The 27,871-nt window shown below is 36.4% G+C and overlaps 2 protein-coding genes across 7 annotated transcripts in view; both read left to right on the top strand.

Moving 5' to 3' along the window:
* The window catches only part of CRY1 (cryptochrome circadian regulator 1), a 107,660-nt gene extending 100,662 nt beyond the window's left edge, over positions 1–6,998 (top strand). The window contains exons 11-13 of one of the 2 annotated variants that reach the window (XM_077168618.1): positions 5,322–5,393; positions 5,471–5,570; positions 6,363–6,998. In XM_077168618.1, coding sequence (XP_077024733.1) covers positions 5,322–5,393; positions 5,471–5,570; positions 6,363–6,522 — 332 coding nt within the window. In that variant the 3' untranslated portion in view covers positions 6,523–6,998. Of the gene's footprint in view, positions 1–5,321; positions 5,394–5,466; positions 5,571–6,362 lie in introns of both variants that reach the window. The other variant, XM_077168617.1, reaches the window with a different exon arrangement.
* A 253-nt stretch (positions 6,999–7,251) lies between these two features.
* On the top strand, positions 7,252–25,480 carry MTERF2 (mitochondrial transcription termination factor 2). Of its 5 annotated transcripts, none has more exons than XM_077168622.1 (5): positions 7,253–10,791; positions 13,397–13,514; positions 18,490–18,588; positions 21,606–21,711; positions 24,052–25,480. In XM_077168622.1, exon 5 carries the CDS (start codon positions 24,109–24,111, stop codon positions 25,264–25,266), a length of 1,158 nt encoding a protein of 385 aa, XP_077024737.1. In that variant the 5' UTR covers positions 7,253–10,791; positions 13,397–13,514; positions 18,490–18,588; positions 21,606–21,711; positions 24,052–24,108; the 3' UTR covers positions 25,267–25,480. The 5 variants fall into 5 exon arrangements, with proteins under 5 accessions (XP_077024736.1, XP_077024737.1, XP_077024738.1 ...); XM_077168623.1 differs by having other exon boundaries at positions 18,480–18,588; XM_077168619.1 differs by having other exon boundaries at positions 18,467–18,588.
* Positions 25,481–27,871: the final 2,391 nt, after the last annotated feature.

Raw genomic sequence — 27,871 nt, 5'->3', positions numbered from 1 at the left:
TCTAGTCCTTCTGTCCATGAGTTTTTTCTTATGAAGTCTGGTCTGTGATGGTTTTTTGTATCATATCTGTTTAGTTACCACACAGATTCTTAATATATATGATAATATGAAGAACCAGATTATACTGGGAATTTGAATCATTATACCAGTTTCGAAGGCGCTAACCAAAAATATCATGAAGCTAATTAATTTGGCTAAAGCAAGGAAGTATTTGACAAATGCCTATTAAAAAAGGGAAAAAAAGGCTAGATGTTCTAATTGGAATTAGGAATAAAACCTTTAAAATTGCAGAAATATCCTCCATTCTCATGAGAGCATGTCTTCTTTCCTCCAAGAATTAGCTTAGGAAGAGAGGAACAGATGTACTTTTTTTTGGCTGCCTACCAGGTGCCAGGTACTAGGGTGTTTTTGCCTACATTTTCACAACAACTTTCTGGGGAAGTGGTGGTGGGATCCTCATTTTATGCTTGAGGAAATAAGCCTAGAAAGGTCAAGTAACTTAACCAAGCCCTCACAGTAAGTAAAGAGTTGAGGTAAGGCTCAGAGCCCCAGAGCTCATATATTCTTTACCTGTATCACTGGGCCTCTCCTGCAGATACATTGTTTGTAAAATAAAATATTTTATTACTGGAATTTGTTTTACCCAGCAGGCATCAAATAGTTGACAAAGATGGCATTATGCTTCAGAAATGTTCTTTCTCAGCATCTCCAACAATTTGGAGTAAAATTCAACAAGTTATTATTTCAAAAGTTCTTTCAGGCGTCCTGTTCAGTTCACAGCCTGCTTTGTCAGCCCATACAAGAGTGTGATGGACATGAATTTTGTGAAGCACTAAGATAACAGGCAGGTAGCAAAGGGGTGGAAAGTAACAGGCTCCAGGTGCTTAGCTAGTTAGTTAGTGGACAGTGATGACACATATTGCTCCTTAGTTCACTCAACTCTATCCTTTATTTGGAATTATCTTCAAAAGCTAATCATGGTGCTCCTTTTATCTAAGGTATGGACAGATGAGTAAAACATATGGGTTAAAAATAAATAAATTATGGGGGGGAACAAATTTTAAAATAAATTTAGTAGACTGAAATGCTAGTGATCAATGAAAGGGAGTGATAAGGGGTATAGAAAAAAAATAGGGGAAACAGACTAAAATATATTGGGTAGATGGAAATACTAGCCATCAAGAGAAGGAGGGGTAGGGAATATGGTATGTATGAGTTTTTTTCTTTTTTCTTTTTATTTCTTTTTCTGAATCGATGCAAATGTTCTAAGAAATGATCATGGTGATGAGTATACAACTATGTGATGATATTGTGAGTTATTGATTATATACCAGGAATGGAATGATCATATGGTAAGAATGTTTGTTTTTGTAAATTGTTATGTTTAACAAATAAAAAAAAATTTTTAAAAAGCTTATCATGGGGCAGATCATGGTGGCTCAATGGCAGAGTTCTCGCCTGCCATGCCGAAGACCCATGTTTGATTCCCAGTGCCTGCCATGTGGAAAAAAAAAAAAAGCTAATCATGGTAGCAAGTTAAATGGGAATAATTTTTTTTTCACAAATTTATAATCATATGGTAGCAATAATGTAATAGAAGAATTCATAAATCTTGAAATTAGTCATAAAGCTATTTGCCTGTAGCACATTTTGTATCTAGGTGCTGTGTCTGTGAGGCTTTCAAAAGACATAGAAGACATAAAAGCCACTTAAAGCTTACAGTCTAAATGGGAATGTGGATGGGAAAAAGAAAATAAATGAAAAAAAATGAAAACTTGTAAGATGCTGCCTCTATAAACAGTAGCTGAAAGGGGAGAGATCACTGAGGGCTAAAGTAACTTGGAAAATTTTCTTATAAGGTGGAGGGGGGTGAGATGAGGCAGATGAGGGAGAGAACAATTCTAGATCTGAAAATGGGAATGATTGTGGAAAAATCATTAGATCTGGACTTTGTTGTTAAACAATTCTCCCCTCAGGTTTCTGCTCCTTTCGAAAGAATGTAGATACTTCTGAGGCATATCTCTTCATGCCCTTTTCCTATCTGTAGGTTTTTATTTTACACTGCCTCATGAGGCACATCAAAGAGCAAGATTCTTTATGACTTTTCTTAAGTTTTTAAATGACTGAAAAATTACCAATCTGTGCAACACACATTGCATTTCTGTCCTCCCACTTTTTAAGCATTTTTCTTGTGCTATATTTTTTCTGTTGAAGAAAGGAATAAGCTACACATAGATGTCTTCAAGTACTTTTGTTCTTATAGTAAAACATGAAAAGCTGTTTACTATAATTATGTTTCAGTTTTCATTTAATTTTTAGTTTAATTTTTTTCTATTATAAAATACTTGTTCATCAACATCATTAGTCATTAGAGAAATGCAAATTAAAACAACTGTGAGATACCACTTCCCATCCACTTAGGTGATCACCTGTCTCTGCGTGGGAGTGAAGGGTTTCCTGGGATACCAGACTTGCAGTACTAAAAGCTGGAAAGTCCTGAACACATTGGGACAAGAAGCTCACCCTATACCCACTAGATGGCTGAAGTAAGGCAGACAGTAATTAGTGTTATAGAGGATATGGGGAACCTAGAACCCTCACACATTGGAGGTGGGGTGGGTAAAATGATACAGCCACAAAGTTACATATAAGTTTGCCAAATAACCCAGCAATTTCAATCCTAGGTACCTGCCCAAGACAAATAAAAGCATTTCTACACAAAGACTTGTATATGAGTAGTCATATAGCTGCTTTATTCATAATAGTCAAACAAGTGGAAATGATCCAAATTTCTGTCAGCTTGTAAATGGATGAACAAATTTGATATGTCCATACAATGGAGTCAGCCATAAAAAGGAACAAAATACTGATACAGTCTACAACATGGATGAACCTCAGAAACATAAATTAAAGAAGCCAGATAAAAAAGACTACATACTGCATGGTTCTGTTTAAACAAAATATCAAAAAAAAAGGCAAATCTTTACAGACAAAATAATTAGTGGGTGCCATGAGCTAGGAGTAATAGTGGGAATTGAATGGAAATGGGCACAAGGGATCTTTGGGGATGATAGATGCACAGCACTGTAAGTTTACTTAAAATTGTTGAATTGTAACACTTAAAATGGGTCATTTTATGGTATGTAAATTCTGCTTTAAAGCTGTTTTTTAAAAATGCCTGTTCACTGTTGAGAATTTAGAAAATTCAAAAAAATATAAAAGAGGAAAAACAAACATCACCCATAATTCCATCCAGTAGAGAAATTAACTATTAAATTTTGGCATATTTCTTTTCAGTGACTTTTTTACTCCCACAGTAATTTTTAAGTCAGAATTTTATAATTGGAAAATCCTTTTGGTGCTTGCTGTTAACAACTTAACATTTGGGGAAAGTAATGAACTAAGTCCTTTGCCCTTTAAAAAAACTTTTTTTCTCTTAAACAAAAAGTACTTTTCCAAAATAGGTGTTTTGCATTCTAGGATTCCCTTATTATATATTCTTAGCAATTTGAAATTTAATTCCTATAATGACCCAGAATACAAATGAATATAGGGATTTGTGATTTTTGTGATTAGTAACAAGGCAGTTGATCGGCAAAGTTCTGTTTTGTTTCTTGCACTGTTTTCTCATGAAGAATAATTCACTCCATTTTATGAAAAGTTATATGGAAAAGGCTATAGTGGTATTAATGAATTAAAGTACTTCTTAAATTCTATGGAAGATTCCAAGTGCCAAACTATCGTATGGTTCTCTAAAGAAATAAAATGCCATCCTAATGAAATTCCTCATATATTTATTGAGCTTATAAATTTCCCCTCTGCTCTCCAAAGGTAATCAATCACTTTCCTGATTTCTGTACTGTAGATTAGTTTTGCCTGATTGTGGACTTTATAGAAATCGAATCATGCTGTTTGTATTCTTTTATATCTGACTTATTTTGCTTCATATTTGTTTTTGAGATGCATTTTCATTTATCTTAGAATTAGAAGAAGGAATAGCATTGATGAAATCAAGAACAGAGTTTTAAGGTGACTAAATTTATGACTTGGCCCAAGGGCCAGTTTCATGAATTTTCAAGTAAAATTGACCTTTCTTTCCTTCAAAGTCTCCACTGTGTCCTATACTGACATCCATCCCAGCACCTAATAACCTTTCTTTAAACTTAGTGATTTAAGTATCTCTGTCTTTCTGCAGCCTTGCAGGCAGAAGCCACGTTTTTTAGTAGTATTTATATCCCTACTACTTGGAATTGTCCCTAGCATAAACGGGCATTCAGCAAATTTATAAGATATAATAAATATGTTAATTGAAAATGTACGCAAGTGTTATGCTGTACAATACCATATAGTGTCAAGTATCACTATTAGGGATACTTGTCACTATATGGCCTGCTGATGATAAGACCAGGAATAGCACCGTTCACTGTTGAATTTGCCAGTAGTCCAGACGCTGACCTTCAGCCTTACAAGTCCAAAGACTGAACTTTTCAGTATAATTAGAGATAACCATTCTGTGAATAGCAGGCTAGAAATTTTGAAATCTTATCGAAATATCAGTAGGGAGCACTGGTTTATTAATTTATAATAGGAATATCCCTTTCCAGTTATGGTAGGCCACATTGTGGCCCAGCACATCAACTTTCCCTATTTTAAGTTATCTGAAAAGCCGAATTCTTTTTTCAGGAAGATCTTGATGAGCATGTAACTCAAGCAGAAATAAATAGATTATCTTCAGATATAGTCTGTTCAAATCATGAATTTACCTTTTTAGGGACCAGAGTGCTCATATTTTCCCATAACTGGGACACACTAACAAAGATGTTTCTCTAAAGCATACTTGTATGTTCTAGCCAGTCCATTTTCCTGGATTCTTTGTTGGAAGGGTTGATATAATTGATCAGGTTAGGTAACTGCCAGATAGTGTTTGTCTTATGATTTTAATTAACTCGCTTTGGCTAACCCTTTTCTGTATCGCCAAGGCAGTGTATTTTGGAGAGGCAGGGAGGAACGGGGTGAAGAAAGTCTGTATATCTCACTGTTGCCCTTATGTGTTCATTCACATCAAGTTTTTAATAGTTTTATGCAGTAAAATGTTCTTTGGAAAATTATTATCAATAATTTTTCCTTTTGACTGTCAGCATTTTTATAGCCTAAATTTAAATTTTTCCTTATTTGTACATGATTTTCATACAGAGGATTGAGGTTTAGTCCTTGCAGCATAGAAGACCTTTAATTCAAATACTAAGAATTGGGCTTGTAGTTTAATACATATAACTTGGAATTTAATGTAAGTAATTCTGTTGTGTTTTAAATACCAATAGGTTGCTCTCAAGGGAGTGGTATTTTACATTATGCTCATGGAGACAGTCAGCAAATTCACCTATTGAAGCAAGGTAAGAACAAAACTTTAGAGCACACTATTCTTTTCCCCTTTTCTATCTTAAATGTACACTTTTTAATGTGTAGGAAGAAGCTCCATGGGTCCTGGTCTTAGCAGTGGGAAACGCCCTAGTCAGGAAGAGGAGATGCAGGGTATCGGTCCAAAAGTCCAGCGACAAAGCACCAATTAGGTAAATATTTTAGAGCTTCATTTCTTGGCTTTATTTAGCGTGTATAATTAACATAAATTAAAATGATTTCCAAAATAGAACTTATCTCTATTTTCAAAACAGATCACCTGAAGTATAAATTGTTAAGTGGCTGTTATAAAATCAGTTAATTATTAGACAAGAAAAAACAGGTCTGTACTAGACGGAGTGCTGTACTCTGTTTTATGGTTGTCCTGGATCCATGATCTTTAAATTTGAAAAGTTTATGATTTTGTGGTCAAGTCTTTTCTTAAAAAAAATGACATCTTTTTCATTTCCTTAGTGTGGCCATGAGTCTAAAACTTTTAATTAAAGCAACCTGTTTATAGTATTAATATAATGCCTTAATGAACTTTCTCCCAAATCTTTGCCTCTTACATGTTTCCACATATCTTTTATCTGTGGTACTTGTAAAATATAAATTCTTTCCTTTTGGGGACTAATTGAAATTCTTGAAAATACTTGAAGAAGTTTGAAAAAACCATGCCTATATCCTAGTATAATTGGATTTGGTATACCATTTTGTGGTTTAAATGAATACAAAAAACCATTTATACAGTGTATTTGCCAGCTTTTAGAGACTTTTTGTTTCTTCAGTTATCTCAAACTATTTGTATTTTTTAATTGTGTAGTTTGTGTGTGTGCATGTGTGTGTGCACCAACCTAATTAGACTGTAAATTTCTTTAAGATAAGATTGGTAAACACTGATCAAGTTTTTATCATTTAATTCCTTGCATCAAACTTTACCCAGCTTTTTTCCGCTTTAATCACAGAAAACATTCAAGAGGAATACTGTTGCAGCTGAAATTGATGGGGAGTTCAATACTTTTTCAGTTAAATTATTTTAAAATGTCCTTCATTGATGGGAACTTAGTTACATTTTGCAATACATTGTTTTTAATGACATTTCTGTGGTTTTTAACTTTTCAATGAATTTCGCAGAGGACAAATGATAATTTGTATATAAAGAACTTGGTAAAAGAATTTGTTTAATGTAAATATAAATAGTCACAATTAGTATAGACCCATCAATATATTTTTGATAAAGTTAAAGTTGCAAACTGATATCCTGATAAAAAAAATCAAAGTTTTGAGAGTCAGTGTGGGATAATAGAGTCCATGTGGTTTTTAGACTTTCTTAAAAGACTTTGTTAAAATTTTAGGACAAAATTTTCTTGACATCATTGTTTGATCAAACTTTGCGCTCTTCAGTAATGTTTCAGAAAATGTCTGTAATCAAAATTGGTAGTCGTAGTCTGTTAACACAATTGTATGTGTTTTAAACTTAATGTATGCCTGTTTTAACCCAGAATTGTAAAAGTTTCATGTATTAAAATCTCCGTGTCTCCCTTTTTTCGTTCATTTACAGCTAAAGTGACCTTGTTATTAAAATATATGCAAATATGGAACTTGTGTATTTAGTGGTTGTTTTTTATTTCCTGTTTTTGTTTTTCTTGTTTTTTTGTTTTGTTTTGTTTTTGCTTTCTTTTTTGTTTTTGTTTTTTGGTAAAGGGAAAGCATTGGTATGAGATTTGATTATAAATTACAGAAACAAATTTCTGTAACCCACATGACACTATTCTGAATGCATACCTAACATATATGTAGGAAAATTTATTTTTCAAATTTATTATTTCAAGTAAGAATATTGTCTTCCAAATACTTTATACTTTTTAAATGTAGAATTATCTCTGAGAGATTTAAAACCAAATGGATTTTTTTCAAATGAGTTAGGTAATATGATAATTACAGTGAAGGATATTTGGCTCTGCCACTCATTAGCTTTGAGATCTCAAGCAAGTTCCTAACCTGTCTTCTTTTTTCTTATCTGTAAAGTGGGGATAAGAGTGTAGAACTTGCTTCATAGTCGTTTGTGAAGTTCCCATAACAGTGCCTGGCATTTGGGAGGCACAATAAATGTTAGCTACAAGGCTGCAGTGTTGCCTTGCACCCTGGATTGTGCAGTGCGCAATCTGTATAACTGAACACCACACTCTGATTAGCTGCCATTATTATTACTATTATTATTATTACCCATTTACTGTTGTCCATTAGGCTCTTGCCATTTGGAATTACAACCAGTGGCTTTTTGTTTCCCCATCTCCACTAGTGATGGATGTGCAGTATGATAATTGTATTAAAAGTAATTGTTAAGATTAATTTGAGCAATAATATTTGGGGATGATATGCATTTTTAAAAAAATATCCAGGTAATCACTAACAATGATCAACAAATTTAATTACTGAGAGAAAAAATGTATCTTTTTTCTTCAGTATTAATAAGGAGTACTATTTTAGTTGTTTTTCATGATACCTATACTTTACACCGTACTCTTTAGACCTCATTGCACTATGCAGACTTGAGAAATTCATAGGCCTGAGATTATCATCCCCATCTGGGAGTGGAGGGTTCTGTTTTAATGTGAATAAATAAGCATTTTTAATATCATGGGCATTGATATATTACTTTGAATTTTGTAGTATTTTATTTTCTTTTTTAATGGGTGTATGTGTGTGTGTGGTTTTCCAAAAACTTTTTTCAGTTGGGTTTAAAGTGTGGCTAAGAAGCAGTAAAAGGGAAACAGAGGTATCAATAAACGTGCCCCTATTGGTAAATGCACTATATTTGACTACAGTGTGTTCCCCCTGACTAGAAGAACAGTTAGTGTCCTGAAAACCTCCAAGATGGGTGAATCAGTGGTTGAGGGATTTAGACCTTTTATTCACTCAGCAAATGCTTCTTGAACTCTTATTACCAAAAACTGTGCTGGGCAATTTGCAAAAATTGAGTTGAGGGAACTAAGCTTTTGATGAATCAACTTTACCTTTTTTACATTACTTAAATTAGTAAATTTGGGATATAAAGACAATGATATCAGTATCATTTTTAGTACATATTTTATAAGCTAGAAACTTCAAGATCTTCCCACAATTTCAAACATACATTTGTACTTCTAAAAAATTTTATTGTAGATAATATGCAAAATAGTAGGCTCTTTCCCCCTTTGCTCCATCCAAATATTTTTTTCTGTCTGTTTGGTCCTAGAAATGTACTGTTTAATACTTGAGATGGAGAGAGAACATAGGGTAACATTAATTTAATAAAATTTCAAATTTTGATTATAATGCACAGGGTCATATGTAGTTGTCATTCCTCACACAATCACATGGAGCCATGGTACAAATTGCTAGCACCCTAATACTTGGTTAGTCTGGACCTCAAATTCATGTATTTCGGGAAAAAGTATTCAGTAAATCCATGAATAACAGGGTTTTAGTATAAGGGTGACTCAAAAGGAGAAGGGTTACTAGTTCGAGTTGCTAGCTGCCAAAATGCAATATACCAGAAGTAGAACGACTTTTTAAAGGGAAAATATAATAAGTTACAAGTTTACAGTTCTAACGCTGTGAAAATGTCCAAATTAAAGCAAGTCTGTAAAAATGTCCAAATTATGGCACCAACAAGAGCTTACCTTTACTCAAGACAGACCAATGAAGTTCAGGGTTTCTTTCTCAACTGGAAAGGCACATGGTAAATATGGTGATGTCTGCTAGCTTTTCCTCAGGCTTCTTGTCTCATGAAGCACCCCCCGGGGTGTTGTACTTCTTCTCCAAAGGTCGGTGGCTTGTGGACTCTGTCTTTGTGGCTCATCATTCTCCAACGTTCTCCAAAATGCTTCCTCTTTTAAAGGATTCGAGTAAACTAATCAAGACCCACCTGGAATGGGTGGAGTCACATCACCCTCTAATACAAGGTGAATACCCACAATTGGGTGAGTCAATTTCCATGGAGATAACCTAATCAAGTTTCCAACCTACATTATTAAATAGGAATTAAAAGAAACAGTTGCTCCCACGGGATGGTTTAGGATTAAAGCATGGCTTTTCCAGGGTACATAAATCCTTTCAAACAGCACACCAGTCATGAACCCACCTACCGTTTATTAGCATATCAGTTACCTGTAGAAACCCTGGAGATGAGAGTTATCTTGAGATAAGAAACCAGGATCCTTGCTGCTACTCTGTTCAGTAAAAGTGCAAGTGCTATTCCTTTTCAACAAAGTCTACTGAGCACAAGTTAGGTACTAAAGGTAGAGAGACTCAAAAGATTTAGTTACCATTTCCTGAGACCCTTCTGTGTACCAAGGATATTGCATAGGAAGATAATCAGAATCCACAAGGAGCTCCAGAAAGTAAGAGGAAAATCTAGAAGCATTGCAGGGCAGTGTGTTAAGGGTCATAAAGGCCAGGACCGCAGGCCAGAGAAAACATTAGCTTTCCTAATCCATCACCACACAAAAACAGACAACTAGGGCACTCTCCTTGGAAAATTAATTCTAGTTGTGATTAATCACATTCTTGTTTTTTTCCTCCTCTAGAATGTAAGCTCCACGAGGGCAGAGAATGTATCTTATTCCCTATGGTGTCCGTCCACCCTGTCCTTTCAATTGTCAACATCACATGCTTGTGCATATGTAAATATTATTAGTTGCATGGATAAATGAGAGAATAAATGTGAGACATCGAGTTTGACTAAGGAGAAATTCAGGTGAAGATGGTAGAGAACAAAAAGAATGGCTGGGGCTGGAGGCTTGTAAAAATGAGTCAGACACGGTCACTGGCTGCTGGGGATGAGAGGGAATCGTTGATGTGTTGCAGAGAAAATTTTCTGTTTTGTTTGTAATTACAGTTTTTTCTTTGTACATTGGGTCGTTGATTTATTTGGGGGGGTTAGAATGGCTATCTCAAAAATGTTGCCGTTTCGGGGTGATTTCTACTTTTTCCCAGTTGCCTAAAATGCGGGAAAGGAAAGGCTGTGAAAATGCCAGCGGCTATAATTACTGGCACAAAGAACCAGTCCCGGGAAAGCTGATTCTTACGCGAACCGGCCTCTCACCCTGCCCCTGCTGTATTGTAGGGAGGGTACGTCACTGTATCCCGCTCCCCAATTGGCTGGCACAAGAGTGACTCTGGGCTCACTTGTTTCCCGTGCATTCATTGGCTGCGGGTGAAGGGCAAGTAGCAAGGGGCGGTACCTGAGGGAAATTGGGGGCCTACCTGCACCAGGTTTCCCTATGCCGTTCGGGAACCAGGCCCCAGCCCTCCGGAGGCGACCTGATTTGCTTATCCTCGACCGAGGGAGGAGGGAAGAAGCCAGAGACCCGGGACAGACTGCGCCTTACACGGAGCGAACCCCACCAGGTGAGTCGTCGTCTTCCGCCCCTGGGTTTGAACTTTAGATCCCAGCACAGTCGCCCACCGCGGAACTGATCTCGCCCCGGCTGGTCAGCTGAGCCTGCCAGGCCTAGGCCAGAGAAGCTACGGTCCCGCTTGAGGTGACGACTGTGGCCTTTGGGTCAGCCCAGGAGATCCTCTGCCTAGGGCCCTAGTGGTTTTGTTTGTTTGTTTTGTATCTCAAGCACTTAAAATTGGCTCAGGAACCCAGTATGTAGCTTCCTAGTTGAGAAGACAAACCGAAAATGTACTCTCCTTACTAGTATGTTGACATAGCAGCAGGTCTCTGATAAAGAAACTCTAGAAATCTTCCCTCCATTTACAAAGTTTTCCTGTCATGTCCTGCCCTCTATTTTCCCTTGCCTGGGTATAGTTCCTTCTTAATTGATTTTGCAGCTAAGATGAACATTTAACATGTGTAGTATGTTTGTTGTCTGTTGCCAATTATAAACTACCCATCCCCAGCAGGGCCTGCCATCCCTGCATTCAGCACCAGCTTTCCCTCCATTTCTTTGCAGATCTACTGGCTCAGTACCAGGTATGGGAGTAAACGAAAGAATAATGGAGAATGAATAACCTCGTTTAGTTTTCTTGGAGCAGAAAGTGTTTTGGAGGAAAAAGTACCCCAGAGGACCCCTATTTCCTTTACCTTTGTAAAAGGAGCACACTATGCTTTAAATAAAGATTCATTGGTATGCACCATATCCAAAGAGTAAATGCAGAGTTGAAAACTTCTATTTATTCTGTACAGTGAAAATAGACATCTACAGAAAGCATCTGCTTCTTGTTTAAATGTATTTTTTTCTAATTATTTAGTTGTATAGAGGCATCAAGCCAAGTTTCAATCAACAACAAAGGTCTTATGCTTTCTAAACAAAACTTCATTCCTGAAGCCACTGGTCAGAACGCTTCAAAGGCTTAAAAATCTCAATGTGGCTTCTAAAGCAAAGTGGCTGTAAAGCCTGGGACGTGAGCAAATAGGTTATTTTGTTTTTAAATTCAAATATATTTCCTGATACTTAAAAATACCAGATTATTTAACCTTGGTCCTGAATCACCTTACCTTTTGAAGATTAAGTCCTGGAAACATGCTTTATATCTTATTTTTAATAGGAAAGAATGAAGAGCATTTAGATAGGTCAATTATATGGATTAGTTATTTTAAGCATGTGGGGAAGACAATGTTTCACATATTAACTAATTATAATTATGGCTCCCTCAATTCTGTGACCCACAACATGGAAAAGACTACAAAAAAGAAACTTTGGTTTGTCTAAAACTCTGAAGTGATTCCTTTTAGTTCAATTATGCGCAGGTGGATAGAAATGCCATATCTTAGGATAGAAATGCCATATCTTAGGATAGAAAGGGATTAGAAGTTTTGAGGAAAAGGGCTCTTTTAACCAATAAGTCCTCTCAACTAGTACATGGGAGTCCAGGCCATGTAACAGATATGAAGCTTCTGGAGGGATCTGTTCTGCATAACTGAAGGAAAGGAAGGCTTGAAAGAACCAAGACAGGGCTGGCCCTGATGGCTTAGGAAATGGGGTTTGTAAGGTGGTGCTGAAAAGTGAAAGTACCCCTCATTCTATTAACCCCTTCCCGCCACAAAGACAAGAATTCTAGCTTCTTATTGGTTTCTATTCTCATGTGCTATCCTACACAGTTTTTTATTCTTTTGTATGCAGTATGGTGGGGTCACATTTCATTATTTTTCCATGTGAGCATCCCGTTATTGCAGCACCATTTTTGTTGAATTCTTGTTTGTTTTTTGGGAAGTGCATGGACTGGGAATTGAACCCTGGTCTCCCAGATGGCAGGCGAGAATTCTACCTTCGGACCCTGCATAGCCTACACTGTTTTGACATGAGATTGATTAAACAGGAGTCGATCTCCCCTCATTTCCTTAGTTCCCTGGCTTCTAAAACAAATACCACAGAATTTGGTTGGCTCGAACTATGGGGATTTATTGGCTTTTGGTATTGGGGCTAGGAGAAGTCCAGAATCCAGGTGACAGTAAGGCGATACTTTCTCCCTAAAGATTGTTGTGTTCTGGGACTGGCTTTTCTGTCACATGGCAATGCACGTGGCGATGTCTTCTCCTTTTTCTCTGGGTTCTGTTGACTTTTGGCTTTTTCCTTTTTTTTTTTACATCTGAATATTATCCTGCTTACAGAGGATTTCAGTAACCCAAATCAAAACCTAGCCTAATTCAATTAGACTGTATCTAGTGTTTTTATGTTTAGAAACACTGGGATTAATTTGAAACTGCCAGCTGCTCAAACATGTTATAAAAGTAGAATTTAATTGAAATTAATGGAGTTGTAGAGTTTATTATGTATATATGAAAATTGTGCTTATCATAAGCGGATTGCACTCCTTCAAAAGGCTAAAGAAATATGGAGCAGCAGAGAATAGCTCCCATTATTTACCAAGTGCATCACTATGTATTGGACACAAAGCATGAATTTAGCTGAGTCTTTCGAAGTTTGTGAACTAAACTTTCAAATAGTTCAAGTGAATATCATTTCATAGTCCTAGAATCCAGAGGTTCTTTTTTTTTTTAATGTAGCTTTTTCTAAAACGTGGGACAACCAAATCTTACTGAACCCTAGTAACTGGTGGGATGCAGAAATGACTGGAAATCACAGCCAGTACCCTCAAGGAACTTTTGGAGTCTAGTAAGAGAGGTAAGTAATAATTTGGTGCCAATGGGGTTTTGATTTGCATAGTCTTGGTTTAAAACACATGGAAATTTAAGTTTAAAAAAAAAAAACTTTAAAAATATGGAAAACCATGGTGCATTTGGAAAGTCAAGAAAATTGTTTTAAGCTGAATTCTTGACCTGTTCTTAATATGATTTTAGCTTCTTTAGAATAATGATAGCTGTGATGTTTATTGAGTACCAGGTACTAGTCTAATAGGCACTTGACATGTATTTAGGCAATACTGCAGGGCCCTGAAGCCAAGCTGGTCTGTTGGAATACAACCTCAGCCATTTATTAGCTGTGCAACCTTTCACAAGTTACTTTATGTGCATCTGATTCCTCATCTTTAAAATGGGTTTTAAGGACTTAATGAGTTAGTACATGTGAAGAGTTTTTGAATACTCTGTGTGTAGTAGTTAGATTCAGTTGTCAACTTGGCCAGGTGAAGGCACCTAGTTCTGTTGCTGTGGACATGAGCCAATGGTACCGGAACCTCATCTGTTGCTAATTACATCTGCAGTTGGCTAGGAGGCGTGCCTGCTGCAGTGAATGATGTTTGACTTAATTGGCTGGTGCTTAAATGAGAGAGCACAATGTAGCACAGCCCAAGCAGCTCAGCATACCTCATCTCAGCACTCACAGCTCAGCCCAGGCCTTTGGAGGTACAGAAAGAAATCACCCCCGGGAAAGTTGTTGGAACCCAGAGACCTGTAGAGAAGGCCAGCAGAGACCACCCTGTGCCTTCCCACATAAGAAAGAACCTCAGTTGAAAGTTAGCTGCCTTTCCTCTGAAAAACTAATGAAATAAATCCCCTTTTATTAAAAGCCAATCCGTCTCTGGTATGTTGCATTCCGGCAGCTAGCAAACTAGAACACTGTGATGTATGGCATTATTAATGCATTTAAACTTCACAATCACCAAGTGAGGTGGTGTTCCCATTTTCCTGATGCTCAAACTAAGGCACAGAGAGATGAAGAAACTGCAAGTCACACAACAACTAGTAGCCAGTAATTAGGTACAGGCATACTGATGCCAGTAGCCCCCGGTTTTACCCACTACATTAAGTTGCCTCATGACCTTGATTTGTTCATCAAGTTTCAGTTTACAACTGATTTTGTTGCTCTGTGAACCAAGTTCTTTGCTCAATACTGAATACTGGGGATAAAAGAGAACAGGATTCAATTTCTGCCCTCCCAGTACTTGCATTCTGGTGCAGGTTGTTCATTCTGGACTGCAAGGAGGTCTGTAAATCCTTATGAAACCACTGGGAAAAGCATTGCAGAATGTTGTGGGTGTGGGTCTTTTTTCTGGCAAGAGAGCCTGTGGTTCTCATCAAGTTCTCAGGGGGGCCTGTGATCCAAAGAAAAGTTATGTAGTGTTGTTTCAGCTCAAGAGTTAGTGCCTAACCTAATCCTGACACACAGCATGAACTTAAAAAACCTAATAGTTCAGTGAATGAAGAAGAACAGGTAAGAATGTGGTAAGTATTACAGTGGGGTCAAGGGCAGGGTGCTAAAGGAGAGTGCACAGGAGGGTCACCTACCCAGAATGCCTCCTAACATCAGTGTTGACATCCAGACAGAGGGTAGAGGAGCAATTCATTAATTCATTGGAACACAGTAGTGAACAAAACAGACAGAACCAATGTTCTTAGCCGCATTATTAGCAGCATTATTCATAGTCGCCAAAAGATGGAAACAGTCCAAGTGGTCATCAACAGAAGAGTGGATGAACAAAATGTGGTATGTACATACAATGGAATATTATGCAGCAGTAAGCAGAAATGACACTCTGAAGCACATGACGAGATGGATAAACCTTGAGGACGTAATGCTGACTGAAATAAGCCAGACACCAAAGGATACTGTATGATTTTGCTTTTATGACCATGCTAAAGGTAAACTCTGAGGCTTATAATATAGAATATAGGGGCCTAGAGATACATGGAAGCTAGAGACGGGTGAACAGTTAGATAATGAGGTTGAAGTTAAATGTAAAGGAATGGATAGAAGTGAAGGCAGTTCATTAGTGGGTCTACAAGTAATACTGCCATATTGAAGATGAACATGATTGAAGGGGGTTGTACAGAGTCATGTATCCCACCGATTAACACTACAAATATAAATAACTTCTTGCATGAATTACTTCAAAGGTATGAATCCTGTGCAAAGAGTTTATAGTATTTGGGGCATGGGGGAAAACTACTGCTGCATGCTCTGGCCTGTGTTTAACAAGAAGACATCAACAGTACCACAGCAATACTAGCGTAAATAATGGGTTGGTAGGGAGCACAAGGGTTAAGGAGAGGTTTGGATTTTCTACTTGGTAAGGGTGTGTTTATCGGTTATTTTTCTCTTGAAAGCAATGAAACTTGTCGAAAATTGAGAGTATTGATGGACTGTTGACTTTGGACATTATGCATGATGGTAGCTGAAGGACGCACTGACGGAGAAGTAGAATGGCGAACTATGGAGTATATATATGATTGGATATTGTGTTTATACAGAAAGAAATGAAGCATACAACATTGTGAATGAACCTATGGGACATTATGTGATGCAAAATAAGCCAGAAACAAAAGAGCAAATATTGTATAGCCTCATTTAGAAAATTGTGGCCTAGATGTTAAACTTTTATAGCAGTCATATTTAGTCTGGAGCAGAGAGGCTGTGTTGTATATGTATAAGTTGGTATCTCCCTGGAATTTTGGGTACCTGTGACACCCAAGACTCAGAATAGGCGGTCTGCAGTTCTGAAAGTCAGTATTGCCACATACAACAACTGTTAAAGAAATTGAAAAAGAGATCAGGCTTCAATTTTAGATAAGAACAAAGCCAACTGGGTTGGGACTAAGGTCAGAATACAGGAGTAAGGAAGACAATGTCTGTATTTTAGAACTTCACTTACTCTCTTAGACCAAAGTAAGAGGGGTTTACTTTGTTTTGAACCTAAATTTTCTGTAGCATATAATCTAACTCAATTTGTATGGATAGATCATTTAAATAACCCAAACCCAAGGAGTACAGAATGGGACTGAGGGCTTGTAATTCTTTATAGCATAATGTAATGCCCAGATACATCCCAGAGTATGTTGAGCAGATAATTAAAATGTATTGGCAAAGTCCCCTGAGGAATGGAAGAAAAAATACGGAACTATTAAACTATTAAATTAAACTATTAAACCACTGGGGAAAACTCTGATACTGTCTCAAACATTGGTCAAGACTTTGATCTGGAGGCTTGCTCTTGTGAAGCTTATTTATGTAGCAGAGAAGATTAGCCTACCTATAGATAAGCCTAAGAGTTACTTCCAGGGGACCTCTTTTGTTGCTCAGATGTGGCTTCTCCCTCTTTGAGCCCAACTCTGCAAGTGAAATTCTTAACCTCTCCCCTACATGGGACACAACTTTTCACCTGGGGTGATAGTCCCCCTGGCACCCTGGGATTGACAATGCCTTCCTAACCAAAAAGGGGGAAAGAGTTGTAACAAATGAGGTATCAGTGGCTGAGAGGGTGTTCTTATGCAAGCTTTAGCTAGAAATTGCTACTTATGGTTTGCCAGACCCCAGCCAAAACCATTTCTGCCAACCCTAAAAAACACCTAGGGCTTTATCTGAGATTCTACAAAGGTTCCATGCACTATGATTATTTTCCAGAAACCTACAACCTCCAGGAGGTTCCTAGGCCAGATAAATCCTGAAACTCAGAGGGGCCAGTCTCTCCAGAACATCAACTAGTTCCATCCCCCTACCCCCTATTATTGACAGCCCTTTCCAATATGAAAAAGTTAGAACAGACATAGCCTAAATACCCCTGAACATTGGGAGAAAGAGCAAAGGAGAAGGTGGAGTTTTAACATTAAGATAGGATTTAACAAATCAGTATGATTTCAGAATCATTATATTGATATTTTAGTCTCCAGTGTCTTGGAGCAGCTAGAAGTAAAAACCTAAAATTGTGGAATTGTAACCCATACCCAGACTCTGAAATTTGTTCTATAACTGTTGCACTGTGCTTTGAAATTTATTGCTTTCTTGTATATGTGTTATTTTTCACCGTAAAAATAAACATTTTTTTATGTTTAACATAGGACTGTACAGTACAAACAGGGAGCCCTATAGTAAATGATGGCCTATAGCTAATAGTACAATAATAAAAAATGTTCTTTCATGAATTGTAACAAATGTACTGCACTAACACAAGGTATCAATAATATGGTAGTGTATTTGAACTCTGCATTTTACAATTGATTTTCCTGTAAACATACAATTCCTCTAATATAAAAAATATTACCTACCCCAAAGTGTCATAGTGCCAAAGTTGAGAAACCCTGAATTAGAGTGACTTTCAAGGAATCTAACTCTTGTTCTTCATATACCCAAAGTGCTTTGCAAAATCAATGTTGTTAAAAAAAAAAAAAAAAAGCTCATGGTAAAGGGCAAAGCTGTAACCTTGCAAAATAATGAACCATTGACAAGAATGTGGACTCCAATAAACAAATTAGCCGTTTAAAAAAAAAAAGACACAGTCCCTGCCTTCATGGAGCTTACTAATGACGAGACAGAAATGCCCACGTGAGCATTACAGCCATGACGGTGCAGAGGAGCAGCACCATACAGCCCTCAAAGCCTGTATTGGGAGCAGGGAATTTTATTCACCAAGGTCAAGTCAAGAGAATATTTCCCTGAAAAACGGACACGTAGATCTAGGAGTTAACTAGATGGAAACATTTCGGGCATGGAAAACAGCCATCTTCAAAGACAGCATGATGGGAATAGATAAAAACTCTTACGACTGAAAGGAAGCAGGTGTGGCTAGTGTAGGGAGACAGAATAGTTGGAGTAGAGCTCAGACAAGGGGTCCTTGTTGGTCATGGTAAGTCACTGTGTTTTATTTTTTTATTTAATTTTTTTTTTTTGTCTTTATCCTAAAGTACCATTGAAAAGTTTATTGCAGGGAGGTGACAGGATCACATTTTGAGAAGATGCTGTAGAGGAGTCCAAGTGGATTAACTGGAGCCCTTGATGAGAACAAATTTTCCAGGGAGACTGCAAGGTAAGAAGGGGAGAGGGTTTAGAACCACTTCTGAAGATGAGCCTGCGGAGGAAACAGATAATGGGTGGCCAGAAGTGTAGGAAGGAAGGAGGACAACCAGAAGAATGGAACATCCTAGAAGATAAGTGAGAGAGTAATTCAAGGAGAAAGTTTCAACTGTGCTGAAAGTTAAGAGACATGAATTTAAAACTAGTCATTGGTTCTACCCACATGTAATTTGTCCTTATTGAGAGTTATTTAGGTAGGAAAGGACCTGGAAGGAGAGAAGGATCTGCAAAAATTAGCTGGAGGATTGGGGGGAAGGGAAAAGAAAGATGGGATTTTAGTTGGAGGGATAATGACAGAGACTGGTCATTTTAATTTGAAGAGGCCTGAAAGTATTTAAACGCCATAGAGGTGAAGGGTGGAGTCACCTGGGAGGCGGATACAGCTGAAGGAGTAAATATGTAAGAAAGGAGCATTACAGAGTTCCCAATATCCAGGAGCAGGGAAGAACCCCGGACAACACTGGTTAAGAGTGGAGAGAATAGGGAAGAGTGTTGGAGATCTAAGTTGAGAAGATATGACATGGGAGTATGGAAGAATGAGTTGACGAGAAATGTTTTAAGATGGGATGGCAGAGGAAGCCAAGTATGCATCAGAGGCCAGAAATGAGCCTCCTGGCTCTTTGAGGGAACTGCAAAATAGTGAGGGGAGTGGGGATAGAGGCTAACTAGGAAACAGAACCTACATTTAATATACACTAAAAGAGACATCACAAATCTTGGCGAAGGAAAAGATTGTTTTTAAAAAAAAGGTGCTTAAATGGTATGCCAAGCCCCAACCAACAAAATTCCTGAAAACCCTAAAGAAAACTCCAGGCTATTTTTCAGTAACTTAAAACCTCCAGCTTGTCCCTATGCCAGGTAAGCCCTGAAACTTACAGGAACTAGTCTCTCCAAGAACATCAACCAGTTGCATTCCCCTACCCCATAGTGCCAATACCCCTTTTCAACATGAATAAGTTAGAAGAGTCATTGATCAAATATCCCTGAAGACAGAGAGACTGATCAAATGAGAGGGAGGAGTTGTGACAGAGAGGTTAGGATTTAGCAAGTGATTGTCACTGCTAAATCATTGTGTAGATGTTTCTTTTTGGTTTCTTGTGTGTGTATTGGAACAGCCAGAGGGAAATGCCTGAAATTGTAGAACTGTGACCCATACTATACATTGAAGAGCAAACTATTTGTTAAACTGAACTTTGAAATTACCACTTTTCTGTATAGGTTATATTTCACAATAAAAAGTTTTTTAAAATGATACTCTTAAGATGGCTAAACTATTGATGAAATCTACTTATATTCTCAACTCCTATCTAGGAATTTCAAATGAATTAAGGAGTTAATTTCTCATTGCTTTTTTTTTGAATGCATGGTCCAGGAACTGAACCCAGGTCTCCTGCATGGAAGGCGAGCATTCTACCACTGAACCACCCGTGGACCCCAAGGAGTTAACTTTTATAATTCAAAAATATAGAAGGAAATATGGATAAATTTTTATCTTTTGCCTAGTCCTTAAAAGCAGTAGGAATTAATTGGAGCTGATGGGATACAGACTGTGCAATAGGACTAGATACAAAAACTCAAAAATGGACAGCACAATAATACCTAATTGTAAAGTAATCATGTTAAAACACTGAATGAAGCTGCATCCGAGCTATAGGTTTTTGTTCTGTTTTGTTTTGTTTTGTTCTTACTATTATTATTTTTATTTTTTTTCTCTATATTAACATTCTATATCTTTTTCGGTTGTATTGCTAGTTCTTCTAAACCGATGCAAATGTACTAAGAAACGATGATCATGCATCTATGTGATGATGTTAAGAATTACTGATTGCATATGTAGAATTGTATGATTTCTAAAAAAAAAAAAATGGACAGCACAATACTAATTGTAATGTAATTATGTTAAAACACTGAATGAAGCTGCATCTGAGCTATAGTTTGTTTTTTTTATTTTTTTCTTATATATTTTGTATTTTGTATTTTTATTTTTATTTTTCTCTATATTATCATTTTATTTCTTTTTCTGTTGTCTTGCTATTTCTTTTTCTAAATCGATGCATATATACTAAGAAATGATGATCATACATCTATGTGATATTAAGAATTACTGATTGCATATGTAGAATGGAATGATTTCTAAATGTTGTGTTAGTTAATTTTTTTTAATCAATAAAAAAATGTTAAAAAAAAAAAAGCAGTAGGAATTGTAAATGAAAGGGACAATTTGACCACTTAAAATGAACCACTCTGGTAAGCTAAGGATACCAACTGAAAATGAACTAGAAAAATATTTTCAAAAGTGAAGAGACTGTTAGACTTAATAATTTATATGTCATTTTTTAAAAAGCAGGAAGATCACAGTCTGAAAAACCAAAAGGCAGGAATGGTTATTCACAAAAGGAAATAAAGATGGTGAAATTAGTTTAAGAAAAGCTCAGCCTCACTAGTAATAAAATAAAATGAATTTAAGTTGGTAGTGTATCATTTTTCATATCTCAAAATAAAACATGATGAGAGAAACATTTAAATTACTTGTGAGAATGTCAACTGAGTTCATTTTTCTGGGCAGTAAATTTAGCAGCTTAGCCTTGAAAACATTCACACATATCCTCTTCAGTAATTCTACTTCTAGGAATCCATCCTAAAGGGAAAAATATGAAATGTGGACAGATAATTAACGAGTAGTGAAAGTTTTAATAGCCTAAATGCTCAATGTTAGGGAATGAATTAAAAATTATAGTATATCTATCCTGTATAATATATCATACACTAATTTTAAATATTTTCAGAATTTTAAATGCCAAAGTAGATACTAGAAGTCTGTAAAGTAAAAGCAGAAAATAAATCAGATATCATGTGCATTGATTACAGAGTCATAACATTCATGCTTTTCATATTTGCAGTTACCTGTTTGTGTTCATCAGAGAGAGAAAATTGGGGAGACAGACAATTTTAACTCTTTTTTTTTTTTAGACAATTCACCTGGCACTTCACACATTTAGCTTACCCTAGAGTAAGCAGGAAATGGGAGACAACTGCTGTTTCCTTAGCCTCAACTGGCAGGAGTCTCTCTGTCAATGTAAGCATCTTGCCATGCATGTGAATATGGTTCCAGTGTTTAATGATCTGTCATGTATAATGTAACCAAACCAAGCCAATTACCATATCTGGTGCTCAGCCAGACTCTGCCATCTGTTCCAACCTTTGGGAACCCCTGGCTGGGTTGGATTTAATGAAAGACTGTATGTTGGGTCTCCAGCATGGTGCCGGTTTAAGAGATTTCCAAAGAAAATGCTAAGTCCATACCATTTTCACTTTATAGGCTGAGTTTAGAACCAAACTCCCATGTACAAGGCAGCCCCATTTTATGTATTTTAAAAATAATGAAGCAAGAAATACTAAAAAAGGGCAGTCCATGGTGGCTCAGCAGACAGAGTTCTCTCCTGCCATGCCAGAGACCCAGGTTCAATTCCCGGTGCCTGCCCATGCAAAAACAAAAACAAAACAAACAAAAAAGAAATACTAAAAAAAGGGATGATTATATGCCAAAATATGAACAGCTGCTGTCTGTTAAGTGTTGGGATTATGAAAGACTTTTTCTGCTTTATGTTTAAGAATATGGTAAACTCTGCAGTGAGTGCGTAATGGCTTTATAACCATTTATAAATCATTTTGGAAAACTGAATTACATTTTTTCAGTTACTCCTTGTAAATAATGTACTTCTGTTTAAAATACAATTTAAAGTCATTACTTAAATACTTTTAGATTCAGTTATCTCCTAATAATGGCTACCATTTACTGAATACTTACGTACCAGGCACCGTCAAGTACTTGACATGCATGTTAATCCTCACATGCATGTAAGGTTTAGATGCTGTTCTTTCCATTTTACAGATAGCTGTTATTATTTTTATTATTTATTGAGCATGTACTGTGAGACATTGTTCTAATCACTACTATCTTGTTTAATCTGAGCACAAAGAGGCTAAATAATTTTCCTAAGATCACCTGTAAATTAACTCTAGAACTGGGAGTTCAGCTGTGTTCTTCTCCATGCTGGATAGATGTGGATCCCAAGGCTTGCAGGGTCACATGGACAAACCTAGATCTGCCCAGGTTCTTTATCATTATGTTGCATCTCTTCCTTCCTATTAAAATTCAGGGTCATCTTATACATTTTTTGAAATACTTTAATATTGTCATCTTTGCTAACGGTATGAGGAATTATCTGAAGAAAGCTCAGATTGAACCACTGGAAATTAAACAGAAGCTATGCCTGCAATTGTTTTAGTCTCCATGGACACTAACAACAAGTAATTATTATAAATGGTAAACCAAAATGGGAAAGTTATTACTTGTTATTTTTCCCTATACAATAATCATTTATTTAGATTAGTCAGTACAGGCTGGAAAATGAAGAGTCTTGGTATATATGGCTAAGGTATTATTAGAAGGGATTAGAAATGCCTGTATTTGGCTTTCCTTTCAACCCTACATATAATTAGGGAAGGCTGCCAACAGGCTAAATGACCGAGTACTGCACATACGTATGGCAAGGCTAAGACATTTAAGAACATCCTCAGATACTAAAAGATGAAAAAAAAAGTAAACTGGGCATGTTTTCATTACCAGTAGCAAGTGAAAAAGTGGCAAACAAAATACTAGGCAGAGTAGAATAGTCTAAAGGTACTTAAGTCAGTCAACCTGGGATAGCTATTTTAAAAGTTGTTCTCCATTCTGCAGCTAACCTGATTTCCCAAGAATCCTAAAGGAAGTTTCCTCTAGGACAGTTGCATGGCATTTCTTTTACCTGGCTAAGACTTACTTTAATTCTAGATATAAAAGGAGATTTTTACATAATTCTAATAAAACAAGCAAATGTTCATTAACTCATTTTAAATAACATGGACTAACTGATTTGTTTGGGATGATAGTTACCAGTATGGCAAAATATTTATTCCAAAATATATTAGAGATGATTCCCCCTGCCTTTCCTTAATAAGCATCTGTATCAGCTAAGCATCAAGTTAAAAAAATGTGTGTATGTAATATATGTCTCCTAAAAGGAATTGTAACAGTGTAGATAAGAGAATTTGTGTTAAAATAACATTGAGGTCTATAAACTTCGACTTTCTGTGATCTTGCTGCAAGTTTGTAAAATGGAAATAACTACTTGGTAAGGTGGTCGCACAGCCCAGATAATATATTTATAAATTATGTTTAAATGGTAATGGAATATATCACAATTCAGTATTTTAAAAGATATATTTAATATTCCTCATGAGTAGCTAGTTTTCCTATATAGTAATTTAAATTGATTTTATTCCTATCCTTATTGGTTCCATCTGAAATTCTAACTGTGTATGTTCCAAAAGCCAATGTTCCCTTATACTGAAACCTACATTTTCTTTCTTACAGATTCATTGAGAACATTTTGAATCCCAGGACAGGGGACTTAGCCAGTGGATTGCAGGCATGTTTTGGATGTTGCTGATGAGATGCCAGCCCTACAGATTATGTTCGTTCAGAAAAATGCTATTACCTCCAAAATACCGATCTTTTTTAGCATGCTTTACCTACACAACTGATAGACAATCAAATAAAGAAAATAAAAGAACAGTGGAAAAGCTCTCTAAATTTTCAGTTGACATTAAGAAAATACGCAGATTAAAAGGATGGGTACTTTTAGAGGATGAAACCTATGTTGAAGAAATTGCAAATATTTTACAAAAACTGGGTGCCAATAAGGCTTCTGTAGCCCGTGTTTTAAAAGAATGCTGCCCAGAAGCAATTGTCTGTAGTCCAACTGCTGTTGACACCCAGAGAGAACTTTGGCAATTGGTCTGCAAGAACAAGGAAAAGTTGGTCAAGTTAATAGAACAGTTTCCAGAATCTTTCTTTACTGTTGAAGACCAGGAGAACCAGAAGCTGAATATTCAGTTCTTTCAAGAGTTGGGACTCAAGAATGTAATCATTAGCAGATTTCTGACGACTGCACCTAATATTTTTCTTAACCCTGTTGAGAGGAATAAGCAAATGATAAATATTCTCCAAGAGAGTTACCTAAATTTAGGGGGCTCTGAGGCCAACATGAAAGTTTGGCTACTGAAATTGTTAAGCCAAAACCCATTTGTTGTATTAAATTCTTCTGTAGCTATAAAGGAAACGCTAGAATTTCTTGAGGGACAAGGTTTTACAAACTTTGAAATTCTTCAATTTGTGTCCAAACTCAAAGGATTTATTTTTCAGCTTTGCCCAAGAAGTATACAGAATAGTATTTCCTTCTCAAAAAATGTATTTAAATGCTCAGATCATGACTTGAGGCAATTAATTTTAAAATGTCCTGCCCTTTTGTATTATTCTGTTCCAGTTCTGGATGAGAGAATTCAGGGATTACTGAAAGTAGGGATTTCCATAGCTCAGATAAGAGAGATACCAATGGTTCTTGAGTTAACACCACAGATAGTACAGTACAGGATAAGAAAATTAAATTCTTTAGGTTATAGAATAGATACACATCTTGCAAATCTGAATGGAACCAAAAAAGAATTTGAGGCTAACTTTGGTAAAATTCAAGCCAAAAAAGGAAGGCCAGTATTTAACCCTGTGGCACCATTAAATGTTGAAGAGTAATTTACTGATTTATTTTGCTTCTTTCTATAGTGCAGAGTAAAACTTAAGTGAGCAGAGACTTAAGTGATTCAGGCAGTTTGTAGGCACCAGTAATTTTATGGATTTACTTAGCTTCTGAGTTGTGTTTGTACCTCCAAATAGATAATCTGACTCATTTGCTGTATTTAAAAATATAAATAATTGCATTTATTTTAAATAAAGTTGGTAACTTTCACCCTGAGCTATTATTTCATGAACTCATATAGTATTAAATGGCACATCAGTGATATTTTATACTATGGGAATCATTTCCAAGAAGCTGACAAGACTGTGCCCTTAATTCAAAGTATGAATACATTTTTATTCATAGACCACATTTCATCTGGGATGCAAATCCAGTCTTCTTCCTCACCACCAGCCCTGAAACACTATGATCTGAATGTGATCTGGTTTCTGTAGCTTAGTGTCAAGGGAAACATTAACAAACTTGTAGTAAATTTTTTTAAGAGAAACTTGATTTTTGTCTCCTGGTTAGAATAAATGAGTATCTTTAAGAACCAAGTAACACTCATCCAAAAGTATTATGTTCTCCAGAGGAGTTTGATTAGAGTCTACTTGTATGATAAATTTTTTTTTTTTTAAATTGACCATTATGTCCCACAAAATACTTTTGTATGCTATATGGCAGGGTCACATTTCATTATTTTTATATTTGAGAATCCTTTTATTTGCCACACCATTTGTTGAATTTTTGTTGTTTGGTTTTGTTTGTTTTTTCTGGGGGGAAGTACATGGACCAGGAATAGAACAGTCTCCCACATGGCAGGCGAGAATTCTATTCCCCGAAATACTTTTATATAAATTCATTACTTAACCCATTTTACAAATAAGGAAACTGAAATTTAGACTTGGTCACTCAGCTGCCAAGTGGCAGAGCCAAGATTTACTAAGCTCTGGCTCCTCTTCAAACTTTGTGAATAGAAAGGATCCTTTATGAGTTGGCATAAGAAAAGGAATGACATGCCAAAAGTAATGAGTCTTAATAATACATTTAGGGACTTTTATGAAAATTTCTCTGTAAAATCCCTTAAATTTGAAATGATCTAATTTACATACATTTGAAGTAAATGTACCTTAGAAAACATTCTGAAAATCTAGGTCTGCCTATAAGGGAAAGTGTATGATGGTACTGCTTTATTGGTAGTTTCTATTTCTAAATCTTACTTCCAAGGTAAGTATTTCCCAGATAAAGACTGGCACACTTTCAACTGTGGAATTTGAACTTTCTAACAAATAACCAAACAAATGAGTCTTATGCTCAAGCACCTATAAAAAATTATGAAAAATGCAGACATCACCCTTTTATTCATTAATTCAGAAAATGCAAGTAACCTGCACTACGCATATATGTTCAGTTTCTTAGTTTCGATATTAAGACCAATTTCTGTGTAGCACATACTAACTGCCAACCAGGAATGTTGTGCTTTACAACCCTAAGAGTTAAGTATCATTGTTTACTGTTCCAGATGAGGAAACTAGGGTCACACAATTGTTCTAAAAAAAGAATGGCAGACGAGCTGAATGATGGGGAAAGTACCACAAGATGAGCTAAGCATGACAGGTGCATCTAAGGAATTAGGATCTCATTCTTAGTGTGATAAGGAAAACCCGTGGTTTGCCTTTATGTATTAGGTTTACATAAGTAGTTCATGCCTCTTGTCCTGGCATAATTATCAGAAGTGCTCTTTATTCTCAAGGGTCCCAGTTTGGAAAACATTACGTTACCTTGGTAGGTCTATTTTAGATGTCAACTTTAAGATGCCTACTAGACATTCAAGTAGAGTTGTCAAACCAGTAAAAGGCTGAGTCTATATATTTTGGTATCATCTGCATATATAGAGTACTTAAACCATGTATGGAATGAGATTGCCTGGAGAAAATGTAGATTTGGAGTAAGGGAGCTAACCAAGCCTGAAAAAGGTTGAACAGAGGAAGAAGTTTACCAGGAAAAGGGCATGGTCAATGATATTCACTGTCACAGAGAAATTAATTAAGTTAACAGAAGTGACCAACAGATTTGGCAAAAATGAAATCACTAGTTGACCCTATGAAGTTATTTTGGTGGACTGGGGAAGATGGAAAGGGCAACTGGAGTCGGTTGGGAGATGGAAGAAAGCAACTTTTTCAAGAAAACTTTGCTGCAAAAGGAACCAGAAAAAATGTAAATTATGAAGTTAAAAGTAATTTTTCCTTAAATAAAGCAAATACTGGAATGTGTTTATATGCTGATGGGTATGATCAAGGAGAAACAGACTGATGAGGGATGGAAAAACTGCAGGATTGCTATCCTTGAGAAGGTGAAGGTGGGTTGCCTTTGGATGCTGGTTTTAGTCCACTGTGAAAGGAGGAGAGGCAGTGAATGTTGGGAACAAATGCTAGCGGGTTAATGGAGTGGGTGGTGTAAAAGGCAGGGGGTTGTTGTCCAGGTTCCTCTTTTTTTCAGAAAATGACAACAGAATGGGAGTGAGAGCAGTAGGAGTTATGAAAAGAGAAAGATGAAACAGTTATTCTAAGGAATGGGAAAGGGAACATACATATTAGAAAAGTCCAGCAGAGTTGAGTGGCC

The sequence above is a fragment of the Tamandua tetradactyla genome, chromosome 7 (genome assembly GCF_023851605.1).
Source record: "Tamandua tetradactyla isolate mTamTet1 chromosome 7, mTamTet1.pri, whole genome shotgun sequence".
Classification (NCBI taxonomy): domain Eukaryota; kingdom Metazoa; phylum Chordata; class Mammalia; order Pilosa; family Myrmecophagidae; genus Tamandua; species Tamandua tetradactyla.
The sequence above is the reverse complement of the archived record's forward strand: the minus strand, read 5'-3'. Positions and strand labels throughout refer to the sequence as shown.